General features: G+C 41.4%; 1 protein-coding gene across 2 annotated transcripts; it reads left to right on the forward strand.

The window, feature by feature from the left end:
* The first annotated feature begins 5,827 nt into the window (after positions 1-5,827).
* Positions 5,828-16,507, forward strand: ccnf (cyclin F). Of its 2 annotated transcripts, XM_069702712.1 has the most exons (18): positions 5,828-5,916; positions 6,750-6,904; positions 7,053-7,159; positions 7,243-7,310; positions 7,487-7,683; positions 8,136-8,189; positions 8,553-8,657; positions 8,887-8,964; positions 9,404-9,558; positions 9,909-10,073; positions 10,193-10,316; positions 10,412-10,592; positions 10,763-10,850; positions 12,352-12,451; positions 12,584-12,717; positions 14,074-14,252; positions 14,590-14,699; positions 14,841-16,507. In XM_069702712.1, exons 1-18 carry the CDS (start codon positions 5,904-5,906, stop codon positions 15,039-15,041), a joined length of 2,214 nt encoding a protein of 737 aa, XP_069558813.1. In that variant the 5' UTR covers positions 5,828-5,903; the 3' UTR covers positions 15,042-16,507. The 2 variants fall into 2 exon arrangements, with proteins under 2 accessions (XP_069558813.1, XP_069558812.1); XM_069702711.1 differs by having other exon boundaries at positions 14,590-16,507.
* Positions 16,508-16,616: the final 109 nt, after the last annotated feature.

The raw sequence follows: 16,616 nt of genomic DNA on the forward strand, positions 1-16,616 counted from the left end.
TCACTAGGCACGTCAGTCACAGCATTCCTCATCCCGGGACAGGTGACTCTCCAAGAGGCCATAAGTGGGCCAAAGACGGCAACCTGATATCCAGCTGAAAGAGCAGCACACCCGCGTCAGCGGCCAACGTCATTCACTCGTCCTGTGACACTGCAGCAATGTGTTGGGGGCTTTTTTTACGCAATGGGAGAGTGGAACTTGAGTCCAGCAGGATCTTATTGGCATCTGTGTGGACGATGAGCTGCAGAGGGCAGAGGACCTGCTGGGGAAGTGCAAGGTGTTTGTGTTTGCTCAAATCACGATTCAGGTGAACTGAGACTTTTGGAACTTTACAAACGAGGAACAAAAGATATGCACATATGGTCATGTCCATGCCAAGCAAGACAACCTTTTAGTAAAGCAGCCTCCTCTGAAAGGCCTTTTGTAGCTTCAGCTTCACATTACAAATGAGTGGGGCTCTGACTTTCTGACTGACGGATTGCCTTCCTGTCAATGTGCGAGCATTTACGCCCAGCCTAGTGTCTACGTGGGGCACCTCAACGCCGCACAGGGCAGGCCAGGATTATTGAAGGACACTGCCCGAGGGGACATGCCACTGCAGGGACACTTTGGCTGATCTTGCGCCCCTATGGCCCCTCCCGCTTGGTGCCTTGAGCAAGCACCGTAATGGAAAAAAGCTCTGTCACATTCCCCCGTTTCCATCTGAACTCCTGAGAATTTCCCCCTAGCTCTTTCGCTCCCTCTTTACCCAACAGGACTCTCCAAATCTATCTCATCCCATTCATTCTACATCCCTGCTCTCTGACTTGATCACACTCATGTCTCCACTGTGATATAGCCCGGGAGGTGTGAGTACAGCCTTTTGGCACAAATTAAGACGCCCTAATGTGAGCCCACAGTCCACAGACATTCATGTCGTCGTTTTCTCTCCGTGCCAAAGAAATTGGATTATTTTCTCTCCCACAGTGGAAATAATATTGACGAAAAGTAAGCGGCGAATCCCTTTGTCAGTCTGGAAACAGGGTTCAAGGCTGTTCTCTAGTGTTTTGGCTCGCAGTGGCTCCGGGATTTCCCTTTCCTACAGATTTTCTTTCAGAGAGGGCGAGTGAATGTAACTGCTCAGCTCAACATCTGTGAATAGGTGCTTTCTTTTGTTGTGTGTTCTCACGGGATGGGATTTACACAGCAACATTTTCTTCTTGTCTTAAACATTCTCCTTAACGTGAATGAATGTAACATGAGATTTAAAAGTCAAATCACAGAAAGAGTGAGTGCCACAGAATGTATAGAAACTGAGAGGAGTATAGACTGTTTGTCTTCATGTGAAGGACTCTGTACTACAAAAACTGTTGATGATCACTGTTGCATTGATCCTAGCTACCAATATGACGCTTGCTGAGGAAAATGTGTTGATGCATCCAGCAGTTAACACACATTTGCCAAAGACTCTCTTGAAGGCCAGCTTGCAATTTGCATTTGTCTGCCTGTTTTCATATTATCAAGCAATGGATCAGTTATTTCTCATATTTTGCAGCTCAGTGTGCAGTTAGCTGTCGTTTTGCATACTGATTGTCAGCCAGACTCTGTTTAAATTAAAGAAAGGGAGGGGAAATAAGGAGGTCGTAGTGGAAGACAAAAGCTGAACCTGGGAAGTCATTCCTTTCACATGTATACAGGAATGGGGGGGGGGGGGGTTACACCTGCTTTTAGATTAGGATCAGACATCCTAAACACAACAGTATTAATCTTGGGAGATGTGGTGGAAGCAGCAGTGAAAATAACAAGTCTTCTTTTGAGCTACTGACAAAAACGAGGGTTTGCAAACACCTTCATACTGTGGGGCCACATCAGCCCTTCATTTCTTTCAAGGTAAATCAATTGCTCATAAATGTACTTACGGGTATGTCGTTATCTTTTGTTCAGTGCAGCGGTATCCTCTGATCTGATGAGTAAGACAAGAGAGAAGCTCTAAAATTACATTACATTAAGGCTTGGCTACCTGTCTGTCTGCCACCTTCAGACGTGCTCACTTGGGTTATGGTTTGCTCTCATCACAAGGGGTAGGTGGAGTACAAGGGGGGCCTCAACATGTTTCATACACAGAATTGAACCATTCATGTTTGTGTTGAATTATTTATAAGGCCAATAATGGTGCAGTTGTAAAAAAAAAAAAAAAGGTAGACAGAAGAGTTTTGGATGAGAACGATCTCCTGCCTTTTGTTGATATTGCTTCTGTTGGAACTGCCTATAGTCACTGATGTGAAAGAGAAATAGGTTTTGGAGCACAGAGTAAGAAAGAGAGCGAGAGGGTGATAGATCATTTTATTTTAGGGAAACAGAGAAAACAAGACAAGTGAGGGACACACTGTTCTACTTCTCCCATGGCTTGTGTACCATTGTAGTTTTCACATGTATATTGATGTCGTACATTTTGTTTGCATAGTTATACTTTTTATGCTACATTGTGCCAGTATGTTGACACAATAAATTTATGGAAGGTGACCAGAAATTGTTTGCGCTGTGATGTGATTTCCCTTCTGCCTTGTGAAAATTAAAGGGAAAGTCTACCTCTCTCTGCTGCGGGGAAATATGTCCCTCTCTCAGAAGACAGCCATGCTGTCTGCCTATGCTGTTTGTCCCTCGAGTGAGTGACAAAAAATATGTTGGTTTGTGTGCCCTCTAATATTTGGTGCTGTATATACAACGATTTTTTTTTATTTGTACTGTATATTTCTACTTATATGTAAATTCTAATTGTTTATGGATGTATTATATTAAATAAATCCTATGTGAACACCTTTGTCTGTAGTGTAAAAGTTAGCATCTCAAAGAAACCCCCTTCAGCATATCTCTTTTGGACTGATTTTCTTATGGAAATTATTCAGATTCGTCTTAAGGGGTCACAGCATTTAGTTCTGTCCTGATAAACCTGGAAGAATCTGTGGACAGGGCTAAAAATATAGAAGACAAATGGGGAGTGGACAATGAGTAGACAATAGACTGTTTTGAACAGCGTGCACATAAGATTATAATTTTCACTGCATTCAGTCTCTTTACATAACACATAAAACATGTCTTTGGTTCTCTGAAATTTCAATTTTGCATATCGACTCATTGCCATGTGCTGCCCTGCCAGCTTAGGTGACTTGTTCAGATACCCAGAGACATGTGGGGTCTTCTGGTTGTGAGGAAAACAGACTGGCCAGTATCAACCAGAATCAAAGACACCCTCTACTGGCAAAATGATAAAATAGGGAAACTACCCTTCCTGATATTCTGCATGGTATTTACATATAGCGGTAAATTCACTCAGTTCACCAAGAGTTTATTTCATTTTTGAAGTATCAACACATTTCATCAGACACTGCTGGGAAACTTCTGAGGGTGTGGAGGGAACAGTGTTTAGGTCTGGATAAAGGGCGGGGAGGCCAACGGGGGCAAAGTGCAGGTATGGTGGAAGTGGTCAGTTGGATTGCGAGGGTCAGCAGAGATTACAGGAAACCAGATGGGAGCAACTCATCTGCCTCTCTATCTCCAGGACTTGGCTTCAAACCCAAGCATTTAGCACTATTTTTTTTTTTAATTTATTTTTTTTTTTTTTTATCAAACTTTGAATTATACAAAACTGACATCAGTTTAATAATGCAAAGCCAGGAGGGTACAACAAGCAGTGCAACGTGACAATGTGAAGTTAAGATTTGAGCCATCTGGGACTCGATGGGCTTTATTTGTCTTATTCAAATTCCCGAGCATCTGTGCAAGAGACAAATCTGTTTATTCAGCTACACTGCCTGCAGATATTTCCAAATGATACCTTTGTAGCAGGATTGTGTTACATTTGCAACCTGCTATAGATATCAAGGCAGCTGTTTTAGAGTGTAGATGGGAATTACAAATGCCTAACCAGACAGTCAAATCAAATCAGGAGCAGAATGATACACGAAACATAGTCTTAGTGTAGTTATTGTAATAGAAACAAATGAGATGAGACAGTGCTGGGTTAATCAGGCAAAAGGAAACTGCAGAGTTTACTTGAAAACAAGTTCTTTACTTATTATTTGAGACTTTGCTGCATCAGAGCAGCTCTTAAACCACTCAGGTGTGAAATCATTTTCCCTTCTGAGATTAAACGAATATAATTTTCCTGAAATGACACATCTTTTCAGTGAAAATATACAAAGAAATAATGTTTACTTGTGGAAGAAAACCCTTAGAACTCACATGTTTTTAGTGCATTGTGTTTGGTATTATTTTTTAAATTATCATTGGATTTCTTTTATGCAGCCATTACCAGTCAGTATTTTACTGAGAAATATGTTGCCGTTTCTATGGAAACAGTGCATCCAGCTGAGGATGTCAAAGTCCCTGCCATGTCTGAGGTCACTCAGTGACAAGACAATTTGATCATACCACACCCCCAGTAATAAATGGACCACAAATAACATACCACAATGAGCAGAGGAAGATAAAAGAAATGTTTGGTCTTTATTCACCATCATGTAAGTCCATGATTGTAGACGAAGAATGCCCAAGTATTGACTTAATGCTTGGAAATGACGTTAAACATTGTTACGAACTTACACAAGCATTTTCTTGTGTTTTTCTTATAGAAACCTGAGTAGAGTTACTGTAGAGCACAATGGGTCTTGGAGGTAATAATGAGATCAGGTAAGCAGGTGATGTGCTGATCAATAGACAGCCTGAAATGGACAAATACAAGGCAACCAAGATAATACATTCTTATTGTGCTCTAATACGAGGAACACATCTGGTTTACTCCAATAGTATTTTCATTTTGTTTATATGCTGATCCTTTTTGTCACACATTATAAGGTTAACTTTTGACTTCTCTTGATTAACCCTTAACCCCTCTAGTATCATGCTAAATGAATATGTACTTCTCTTCTTCAGTATTCTGTTGCACAGTCTGCAAATGTACATTCACATGCTCAACCAATCTTAACAGACTCTGGGACAATTTCTCTACCTAAAAGACTGTTAATTTGTATAGTTTTACATGTAGCCCATGTTTGTTAAGATTTTGGGCAAAATATGCAAGAATGTAGGCTAAGTGGGGACCAGGGGGATTTTATTGGCAACCTTTTTACTTAAAGATCAGTTTCTGAAATAGTTTAGCTAATTATGCAAAGTTAAAACTGAGATCTAAAGAATGACACAAAATGAATCTACACTCATCAATTGAATACAATAAAAGAACAAATATAATACAGGTAACCAGGGCAAGAGCTACAACTAAGCACTCTCTGCTGTTATTGCCACCTATACTGCACTATAAAGGAGATCCTACTCTGCGCCTGTCCCTTTAAATGTGGTACCTTTAAACGGTATTTCTATCCTACTACGTTTCCCACAGGACGTCCTTCATAATCAGGTCAACCAATCATACACGTCCACTGGCGAGCGCGTACTTCGAAATGGCATCACGTTCTCCAATAAGCTTCTGACATTCTGGAGTTTATACCAGCTGACCAATCGGTGCTACCAGTCTTCGCGGCGGCCAATCACAAGGCTAATATGTCGTCCGGGGGCGTCATCAGTCTTCACCAATCAGATTGAATATAGAGTTTAAATTGCGAGCGTGGGCGGTCCTAAGAGTATCTTTGGGGCGGGTCCAACAAGTGAGGACGCGTGCTTGAATTTGAATTCAAGCTAGAGCTAACATCTTGTCAAGCTTATTAGCTGTCTGCCACAGTTAAACAAACGCAGGGAGCAGGATTGATACCCGGTACTTTTTTATTAATTTTTTTAAACTTTTTTTTGTTAAACAGATTCCGACTTTGTATGTGCGTAGTAATCAGCTTGCATCGCCGCAACGTTTAAACCGCTGCTCGGGTGTTGTATCTACAGGCATCGCTGTTGGAGGAGAGATCCGTGTACTTGCAATGAAAGCGGGCGGTGAGTAACTTTAGTCTAATCTCCCTTCTTTTTAACCACCACCAAAAAAATAAAATAAAAATGGGATTGTCTTCATGCGAAACACGCGTTTGTGAATTTGCATTGAATCGCTGCGGTTGCACAGAGTTAGCAAGGCTAACTAGCAACTAGTTAACGCCAACGTTAACTGGTTTAGCCTCCTGGACGGTACTAAGTCAATTTGACAATATTTATAAAGCTAAAACGTGTCACCTCCCCCCCCCCCCCTCGGTATTGTAAGCGTATTTGGCCATTAAAAAAAAAGCTCAAATGTAACGTTAATCGTCATGAAACTTAGTCGTAACTGGACGTTGCGTTTATTGAACCACGGGAGGGAAATTTGGGCGCTCACTTGGTTCGACTGCTGTCATTCAGATACTCGGTTCACCATCGTCAGATAACTGTTAGTGCCTACAGCAATTTACGATATGATCTTGTATGCTTATTGAAATACTGTTGGGGGAAAAAAAAATAAAAAAAATCATCCTTGCCCTCGTTTAAACATTTTTAAACTACCACCCTTACGTTCACCTTAAGAGTGCCCGGCGCTCTGCTCTACTAACCTAACTGCCCACCGGCCTGCTTTTAAATGAGGTGCAAATATTTGTTGGGCCTTAGTTTGCCAGCTTTACACCGAGATGTAAAATGCTTTTCAGTGATTTTTGTGTGTTTATATATGTCTCCCTGTCTGCTGCCTCTTGCATTGAATATGAAAGAGATACTAAAGAATACAAAACTGTCTGTTTGAAAATATATGGATTATGTAATGTTTATGTCCTTGTTTTTTTTTTTTTCTTCTTCTTTTCTTCCCCCAGTTATCCACTGCCGTTGTTCAAAATGCTACGAGGTTCCAGCACGGAAGCGGGTTCGTAAGCGATCGGTGGACCTATCCTTGCTGTCCCTTCCTGAGGAGATCCTTCTCTATGTGCTCCAGTGTCTCTCTGCAGAGGACCTCCTGTCTATCCGAGCAGTGAGTTAACATACCGTAACACTACTACACAACCCTCTGACATGTATGTGACGTGTCATCCCACATTTGTTCTTGCTGAGCATCCCTGTTTCGATGGGTCACATGATCTGTTTTGTTGAGGGATTGCTTAGTTTAACATGTGTTACAGGTTCACTCCCAGCTGCGGGACATTGTTGACAACCACTCCAGTGTATGGGCCAGAGTCCGTTTCAGGGACACGTGGCCATCCCCCAAAACCTTATGGCTATTTGAAAGGTACAGTTACTTCTGTCCAATAAGAAGTATATATTGCTTTTTGTCCATATGAGTTTTTACTCAATATTTCTCTCTTACTTCAGAGCTGCTGAGAAAGGGAATTTTGAAGCTGCTGTGAAGCTTGGGATTGCTTATTTGTACAATGAAGGACGTAAGTAGCACTCTTTCTCCTCTGATGTTGGGTTCAGTGTCCGCACAGTAAACATCTGTCTTAATACACAGTGATGGTTGAATGCAAGTCTAATTAATGTCGGCAAAATGAAATCATCTTGATGAATGATATAAGTGATAACATCTCTTCACTTGTGCTTTCTCTCTCACCTCCAGCATTGTTGAGCGATGAGGGGCGAGCAGATGTATGTGGTCGAAAGGCCTCCCACTTCTTCAGCCTGGCGGAGAGCCTGCGTTCTCCCACAGTGGATCCCTTCATCTGGGTGTTCATCCGTCCTCCTTGGTCGCCCACTGGCAGCTGCTGCAAGGCCGTGGTGTTCGATCGCCTCAAGGCCGAATGTGATAACAACATAGTAGGTTTTGCTTCTGCCAGTTCAGAGGGAAAACGAATGTACTTCTGCTATGACTATTCTTGTAAAATTAGGCTGCATTCATCTCAAACTTGAAATGATGATACTTGATTTGTAATTGGTATGGTAAAGTTTAAGGTAAGTGGCAACGACAAAATGGGCAGATCGTTACATTCAAGATGTTTTGTTTTGCTTTGCAACGGCACGTTTTCATTTTTGGTTTCGAGGCCAGCTTGGAAACCCTGTCCTTGTTTTCTCCTTAGATAAAACTCGAACCAAAGCTGTGCTTATTTTACGGCTCAGTCGACGGATATAAACAGTGCTGTGAATTCAATTCACATTCACGATGCATTGCACTTAAAGCCACATGTACAAATGTTTAGCTCTCTATATGTCGACTGCTTTTAAACAGTATATCACATGTTCATAAATTATTTTTTCTTACCTCTCTGCAGGAGAAGAGGGGGCCCTTGTTGCACTGTTTGGCCAGAGTTTTGCAGTTGTTCGACGTGAGTATAAAAGTGAGGCTGAATCTGACTGACTGGGTGTGTGGTTAGCCCAGTTTCTTTTAGCCTTTAATTGAAGTATAAATCTGTATGCTGCTGCCTTGGGGGGATGGAACAATAGTTGTTTTATCTGCTTCATGTATCGGCTGTTGTCTTATTTACAGTCCCGGTGTGCTTTTTAAAAAAATTTTTTTTATCAGTATGACAAAAATTTGAATAATAACAAGCCTACATATTTGACTGAGTCAATGTTTTGCCTACTGTTGCCTTTGGCTCCTTTCTCAGTAGTGTAGGCACAGAATGTTTTTTTTTTTTTTTTTTCCTGTCAAGCAAGATCCATCATTTAACATCTGTTACCTTTTTTAGGAGGATGAACGACGGTCGGATGCCATAGCTATGCTGGAGGAGTCGTCGCTGGCTGGCTGTCTACAGAGCTCATACTTGTTGTGGGAGCACAGCCATAAAGCATCTGTGAGTGCTTCTCTCATTTGTTATTTCTCTCTTGGAAACATGACCTTAGTGATTAAGACTGCTGAGCTTTTTCTTATTTACAAGTTCAATCATAGACACTTTTGTTGATACTATCGGAAGTATGCAACTAAATCAATAAATGTTTAAATTGAATGCAGAAAAGGCTTTTGCCTCTATAGCAAGTGACAAATGAGGCCAAACATGAGATTCTGTGTGTTTTGTATTTCAGATGGCAGATCCAGGGAGGTACCTGCAGTGCATACGAACCCTCAGGGACTATGCTGGCAAAGGATGCTGGGAGGCACAGGTGTGTGATTGAGGATAAATTATCTGATTTAATGTTGTCTTTTTTTTTGTTGACCTGTGATGAATTTACTCGTCAGTCTGCAGCTTCCCTGTCTCTCTGATGAAAAGCTGTCAAAAGACAAAAGACTTCACAGTTCTTTTTTATTGTATTATTACACGAGAGAACAGTCATGTTTTGTTTCATTTCCCACTCCTCTTTTTGTCCACATTTGGAAGTTGTTTTTATTGATGTGCTATCAGGCAGTGTCAAGAGGGCTTGACAGACATAGGTTTTTTTTCAATCCCCTCCACTGAATAAAAAAAAAAAATGTGTCATCCTAATCATGAGCTCTGTGATTACAGCGCTAAACCAGTGCAGCACTTGTTGTGTTTTAGTGTAGCCACAGTTCAACACGCTGTCAAGCCTTTGTCAAACATTTACCTTTTTTTGTCTTTGCCAGTTGGCCCTGGCCAAAGTGTGCAGCAGCGGAAATCCACTGGGTTTGGAGTTAAAGGCCTGCTCTGACTTGGTGGCCCAGCTGTTCAGTTCCTCTAATACAGCGTCACAACACTGCGTTCAGGGCATCCTGAGACGAGGCATTAAAGACACCATGAGGTACACTGGAACAGAAACTCCGTCATGATATTCCTGCCATAATAGAGTCTAGTGGTGGTAATATCCATCCAGACAATGAAGTGTTCCTGTTAGTCATTATTATGACTCACTGTTTTGATCATCTTATCTTTTCTTTAATGACATTACTAAAGAGGAGATGAAACAGAACGACATCACCAGTCAAAAGTTTCTCTGAGAAGGATGGTAAAACCCTGAAAGATGGCAAAGACCACATGGTCTTCAGGCAGACTTCGAGAAGTGATTTAAAATATAATCTTAGTTATTCAATGCGATTTTATTTATGCACATGATTCTGTATTTTGACTTGTTTGTTTATCCTGTCTCTCAAGGTACATCCTGGTGGACTGGCTTGTGGAGGTGACCACCATGAAGGACTTTTCCAGCCTGACGCTGCATGTGACAGTGGGTTGTGTGGACCGTTACTTGGCCCTGCGCTCTGTGCCCAAGGCTCGCCTGCAGCTGTTAGGGATCGCCTGCATGGTAGTTTGTACACGGTGAGGGGTCACACATGCCAGGGTCCTCCTTGGTCTCTGAATTGTTCAAAGGCAAATTAGTAGTAGCTGAGAATCTCTTTCTGTGCTTTTATGACAATGTTTGTTTTCTTTCTTTTCAGCTATATTAGTAAAGAAATCCTGACCATACGTGAAGCTGTTTGGCTCACAGACAACACCTACAAATACGAGGACCTGGTTCGAATGATGGGAGAGGTTGTCTCTGTGCTGGTGGGAAAGATCAGGGTGAGTATAAAAACTATCCACAAGTAATGCAGACTAGTTCCAGTGAACGATTTTATGACCTAGTGTAAAACATGATTTTCTGCACTCCCCTGCAGAGCCCCACACTGCTGGACTACGGGGAGGTGCTGCTCTATCTGCTCCCTCTGGAGAGGCGAACCACTCACCTGTTCAGCTACATCTGTGAGCTGTCGCTGCTGTACTCTGCTCTCGCTGCGCCACCACCGGCCAAACTAGCCTGTGCTGCACTGCTGCTTTCACGGGCACTGCATCACTATGGTAAGAACACTCATTGCTACAAACGCATACAACATATTCATCATTTCACTCTTTCAACACAACGATGCAATGCAAATACACTTTTCAAACAGATTTTTGAATTTACAGCTTTAGTTAAGTGTAAAGTTTATGTTCACCTTGACTTATGTCTGCGTTCCCCCGCCCTGCAGCTCCCCTCTGGCCCACCCTGTTAGCTGACTACACAGGCTTTTCCAAGCAAGACCTTGTTCCTCTTTCCGTGCTGCTCTATGTCAAGTGGTAAGTTTGGATCGGTCGCCAAACAATTCAATTCCATCATACCCCCTCCTTTTGCACAATCACGCAGTCTATCATGTTACATTCAGATAGATTGCACTCTGACCTTTTTTTTTTTTTTTCCTCTACAAGTTGTCTTCACATTATTCGCCGTGATGAGTTCACCTCAAATATCAATTAAATGTTATCATGACTATGTATTTATTTCTATAGTATGTCGTTTCTGTTCCGCCCAGCAGAAAATAATGTTTAATTTCTCAACAATGCAACAAAAATTGTGTACTGAAACTGTTGGGCTCTTTGACAGCAGTGATTACTAACATGTCAGAAGTCTGTGAATGTAATCATATCATTCAATGTATTCATGTTGCAGCTGAGGTCATCATGTCCTGGTTGCGCGTGAGCCTGGTTACAAGTATTTGGGCATCATGGACACTCAGTCTGGGTGATATGGCCCTGACAAATATTGTATTATTAATTTCAACAACATACATATGAAACAAAATAATTGTTATAGTTTTTATATATCTCAGCATAGACATGGTGGTTTGCCGTCAAATATTCAGTACAACCAATCTACCTCTACACTACTGAAGTTACGTGAATAAGTTGGAAAACTGCCATTATCACTATACCATACTATATTTTTTACTATATTATAAATTATATCAATTTTATCATGAACAATGCGAACGGACGCTGTGTCCATGGGCGCAATAATGACACCAGCTTTGTTAGTTAACCTAAAATACCCACTGTGAATACAACAAATCCCTACAGGCTTGTTTTTAAAAGTGCTGATCATTCGTTTGATTTATTCAGCCATTAATTTACCGCACAACAGATTTTCAAAACCCACTTTCTGGAAACACAAATGTGTTTTTCCAAGAAGCTAAAGAAAGTGGCCTTTAAAAATGTTCTAGTCTGTTTTCTGGTTTGTTTCTGTGTCACGGCTCATACATGACTACTATCTCACTGCCCTTTCTTCCATGAAAACAGATAACGAGAATTGATTGGTGATGCGTCTGGCTGTTTTTCAGCATGTCCATATAGCCACATTGATTAGATATGAGATTGTTTATGACATCTGGTGACCAAGAAATTGGATGGCCATTAGGGTTTTAATGCAAAGTATAGGGAGCTCATGTAGACAATAGGAGGTTGTGTGTGTGTGTGTGTGTGTGTGTGTGTGTGTGTGTGTGTGTGTGTGTGTGTGTGTGTGTGTGTGTGTGTGTGTGTGTGTGTGTGTGTGTGTGTGTGTGTGTGTGTGTGTGTGTGTGTGTGTGAGTCATCAGTGAATCACGCACTTAGTCACAGAAAAGTGCCTCAGGGTGTGTCACTTTGATAGGTGAGCATCGTATCGACAAACTGTAATTCTCAAATGGACAAGTAACAAGATTTGTCCCCAAGAGTTGATTATAGTGATGCACCAAGCAAAGTGGATCAAACTCAGTAGTTTTCTTTTCTTTTCTTTGTTTCCCCTTCACTCTCTGTCTCCCTTCAGTTTCAGCAAAGATGTTCCTAAAGATTACAGGCATGTGTCTCTTACTGGCGTGAAGCAGCGGTTTGAAGATGAGGCCTACCAGCACATTGGCAAAGAAAAGGTACTTGGCTTTATTTATTTTTCTTAACTGAATAGAAAATGTTAAGAGTCACTGTATTGTTTTGCAGCAGCACTTTCATTGGTTTTCAAATTCTAACTGATGTTTGATATTTTTTTTCATGGCCTCAACAAGGTGATGGATTTTAAAGAGCTCTGTCAGATCCTGGAGATTCCTGAGGTGGTGCCTCAGATGGAGCCTCCGAGTCCTACTGGTCAACCTCCAGACATCCACACCTTCCTGGCCTCTCCGTCAAGCACAAGCAAGAGGTAAACCAGTTACCAACACAAAGGTTACAACATATTAGAGCTGGATGATATTAAAGGAGCAGTGTGTAGGATTTAGTGGCATCTAGTGGTGAGGTAACAGATGGCAACCAACTGAACACACCTCACCACACCCTCCCTTCCAACATTATCGAAGATAATCTACGTTAATCGTGAACAGATTGTCTCCTCTGGGCTACTGTAGAAACATGGCAGAACCCTTTTTGTGTGCGAAGTAGATAGATGTGGGCTCTTTCTTGGTTTCCAGTAATTTTACAAGAATAGACATAAAGAAGTCATAATTATGAATATTATATTTAATTTCTGCCAAGAGATACCCGGGCTCTACCCAGCCTGGTTTCCCCCAGCAGTACTCTCCTCCGCAGTCCTCTTTTCCAGGGCTTTCTTTAGGGCAGCTTTTATACAGTTGGCAAACAGTTGACAGTCACCCCCATTCCCTTTGTATCTGCTTTCGTATGGTAATACAGAGTTGGTTGCAGGTCACAAGATAAGGACACCGGGGAGTCATCAATTAGATGCGGAAAGAATCACTTGCAAATAAGACAGAAAACAAAGGAAACGTTTCGGAGCCTGCTTGACAAGAGACTTTCTGGAGCCACAATGCAAACAAGAGGAAGGGACAAATCCTTTTTTCCCATTAGTATACCCTTCTGGAAACTGGGGGGGGAGGGGGGGGAGTGAGAAATGAGATGTTGTATTTTGTTTTTCTGTAAATTGCCATTTGCAGTGCCATTTGACCGTCACTGTCCACATGCTGACTGTCGGTTGACATCAACCATAACCTCTGCATAATGATAGCGACCTCATGCTACAGATGACACAAAGCCTGACAAAAATCAGGAATAATTGGACAAGCCAATAGAGATGTTCACTGCTTGTTGTACCCTGCACAAGCAGTCAAATGATTTCAGATAATTGTATTGACTGCAGCTGTAGCAGACCAGAAAAAGACACTAAAATATGTGACATGAATAAAACCAAAATTCCAGATAAAAACATCTGCTGTCACATATTTTAAATCCTGTTAGATACTACAGCTCCCAGATTTGAATAGTTTTACATAGAATAAACTGAACCAAGTTTTTAGGGTGCCTCTGTGATGGGACTTGAAAAATATACAAAGAATTCAGTTGTTAGAAACAACTCGCTGACAGAAAATACGACCATCGCCCCCGCCTCTTTTTCTTGCTCACTTAGCAGTTCTTGTGGCTGAGTCTCCTGTGTGCCGTGACAAACGGACTTGTTGATCTGTCTTTTTCAGAAGGTGTTTGTTTGTGCCATCTGCGAGAAGTGCCTGTGACTCATTGTAACCTTCTGCTTGTCCACTTTTCTCTCAAGGAGACGTGATGACGGCATGCAGGCCCACAGGGGCAGCTTTGTGGCCACACCCACTGCAGAGCTGTCCAATCAGGAAGAGACGCTGCTGGGCGACATCCTGGACTGGAGTCTGGACACTTCCTGTTCTGGATATGAGGGGGACCAGGAGGAAGAGAGTGAGGGAGAGAAAGATGAGGATTGTGAGTATGAGGAAGAGGTGGGAAAGGGAGCCGGGCACTTTCATTCCAGTGTTATTACGAGCAGCCTCAGATCTGTTTCTTTGTGATTGTAGTCCTTTATATGTGGAGGATAATAATGTACACTGTGAGTCCAATTGGACATTATGTGACTATAGATAAAATAAAATTAAAAAAAATTCCCCTCGGGGATTAATAAAATAAATACCTACCTAGATGACTCTGCAGTTTCCTTGTCCACCATGTTAAATTAGCATATAAATGATGGTGTGTTTTTGGCTGTGGATCTAAATGTTGTTCAAACTGATTTACTGGTTTTGACCATTTTTCCTTTCAATAGCTTCTATGATATCGATCAAACTGCACCCGCTAACTGAGGAAGACAAAAGACTGGAGCACTGCCGAGCTCTGTCCAGCGATGAAGACAGCTTTTGTGGAGCAGAAATAGAGGTGAGCGAGGATTACCAAGGCCAAGAACCCCTGTCCTTCTCCGCAGACCTTCATAGTTCAGGATACTCCTCTGTCCAGAGTGTTAATACCTCATCTACATCCTCCTCCTCCTCCTCCTCCCTCATGCCTTGCACATTTAAGACCTTCACCACACCCCTGGGTGCAGCTTCTGCCAATGCTCAGCCAGGCTTCCGCCTTTTAGTGCCCATGCAGAGGCCCCGGGGCACCTCCAGGCAACAAGTTAAGAGGAAGAACGTGGCGGCTCATAGTACAGGTGAGGTGGAAAGAGAAGAAGAGGATTTGGAAGGGGAAGAGTCTTATGCAGGGTTTCTAAGCCTGTAGACAGTTGTTATTTGAACGGCCACAGGCTGTTCACAGACCACCTGCTCAGTTATTAACCTACAGCACTTTTTGTTTGTTCTCGATGTTCCTCAACCTTCTCAGTCTGCACTGGTTCATCAACTGCCACAAGATCAAGAGACTTTGAGCTTAAAGACACATAAGGGAAAACACGTGTGTGAATATGAATTGCATTACATTTCATTTACATGTTTACAGGCATGGAGCAGTAAAAATACCTCCCATAAACCGAGACTCCTAGTCAGCTCTGAAACCACTGGAACCCGACTTGACGTTCCTCAGGACCCTGATACAATGGTTGCAATTACAATTACAGCCTCCTACAACAACCTATCTCAGTTCATGTTCAATAGTGGTAAAAGAAATTAAACCTCACAGACTTGTTTCAGGGTAAAAAAGTGTTCATTGTGAAGATCATATAGAAAAACAGCTGTCATATTTTTGTTATTGTTCTGGTTATCATAGTCTCTGATATGCACTGTTTGTACAATAATCTGTACAAGTATTTGGTGAATTTCAACAATGAAGTGACCTCTGTCATCCAGTTGATGAAACTGTCCGCCTAAAAGATCTGATGGTTTGAATTCTTCTTGTTCAGTTTTGTTCTTCTTTCTACACGTTTGCCAAAGGTATTGTGGTGGTGTCATTTAGTCTTTTCAGCAGGATCTACCTGAAAAATAAGCAGAGCTGTGAAATGAGTCATGAAGAAGTTGGTATGTTCTATCGTTTTGTAACTGCATTAATTGTGCTGGTGAAGCATCCAGTACAACATGAAACGTGCTGATAAGTTTTACCCGCTTACCTTCCATCTGAATTAGGTCTAACACAGTTATCACGGACTGAGTGTGATTCAATGAAAATCATTTCCATGCTTGAACAATCAGTTCTAAAGTATTTTTTAATTCATTTGCATCTCCTCCTTGGACTTAAAAGGAAGTTCAGACTATTTTACTTGATGGGGTTTTCAAAGTACTGTATGCCTCATTCAGGACACAGTGTAAATGCTTAAATGATTTTGAGAAACTGTAAATACACTCTAAACTGGTTATCTCCTGTGTTTTTAAATGTACATAGTGTTATATGTATGGATGGAAAAAAAGACAAAGAACATGCCACTACTACTTGAAATCGTATGCGCTTCATTCCAAAAAGGCAGTTTACTTTGTGAAACTTTTTTTTAATTTTTTTTATAGTGCAGTGTTTTCTTCATAGACTTGTGTGAATGTAATTTTTTTTAATTTTTTTTTACTGATTTTAAATAAAACAAGCCATCATGCTTTGTTTTCAACTCCCACTTTTTCTTTTTTCATTGTTTAATATCTATTCAATTATATTTTCTGACTAACTCCTGAAAGTTACTATAGACGACATCTGAAACTAAAAAAAAGAAATGTGAGTGCTGCAGGAATAGAGGACGTTTGAAGTTATAGACCACTGAGGCAAAACTGTTTTTAGTGTCGCCCTTGTTCGTTTTTTTCTACAGTGACCTCAAGTGAGTCTGGGATAATACCAATCACTAAGCCACCCTCTTCTGATTATCCTTTTGATCCTGTTTTT

Source organism: Brachyistius frenatus, unplaced genomic scaffold (genome assembly GCF_029030835.1).
Source record: "Brachyistius frenatus isolate BFR_SWC_R1_liver_20210118 unplaced genomic scaffold, ASM2903083v1 Contig_43, whole genome shotgun sequence".
Taxonomy (NCBI): Eukaryota; Metazoa; Chordata; class Actinopteri; family Embiotocidae; genus Brachyistius; species Brachyistius frenatus.

Bases quoted from the DNA above. Each gene is read 5' to 3' on its own strand.
- ccnf (XM_069702711.1), top strand. The intron at 8,658-8,886 runs GTGAGTGCTTCT...TTTGTATTTCAG, and splicing joins AGCACAGCCATAAAGCATCT to ATGGCAGATCCAGGGAGGTA. The intron at 14,253-14,589 runs GTGAGTATGAGG...TCCTTTCAATAG, and splicing joins GGGAGAGAAAGATGAGGATT to CTTCTATGATATCGATCAAA.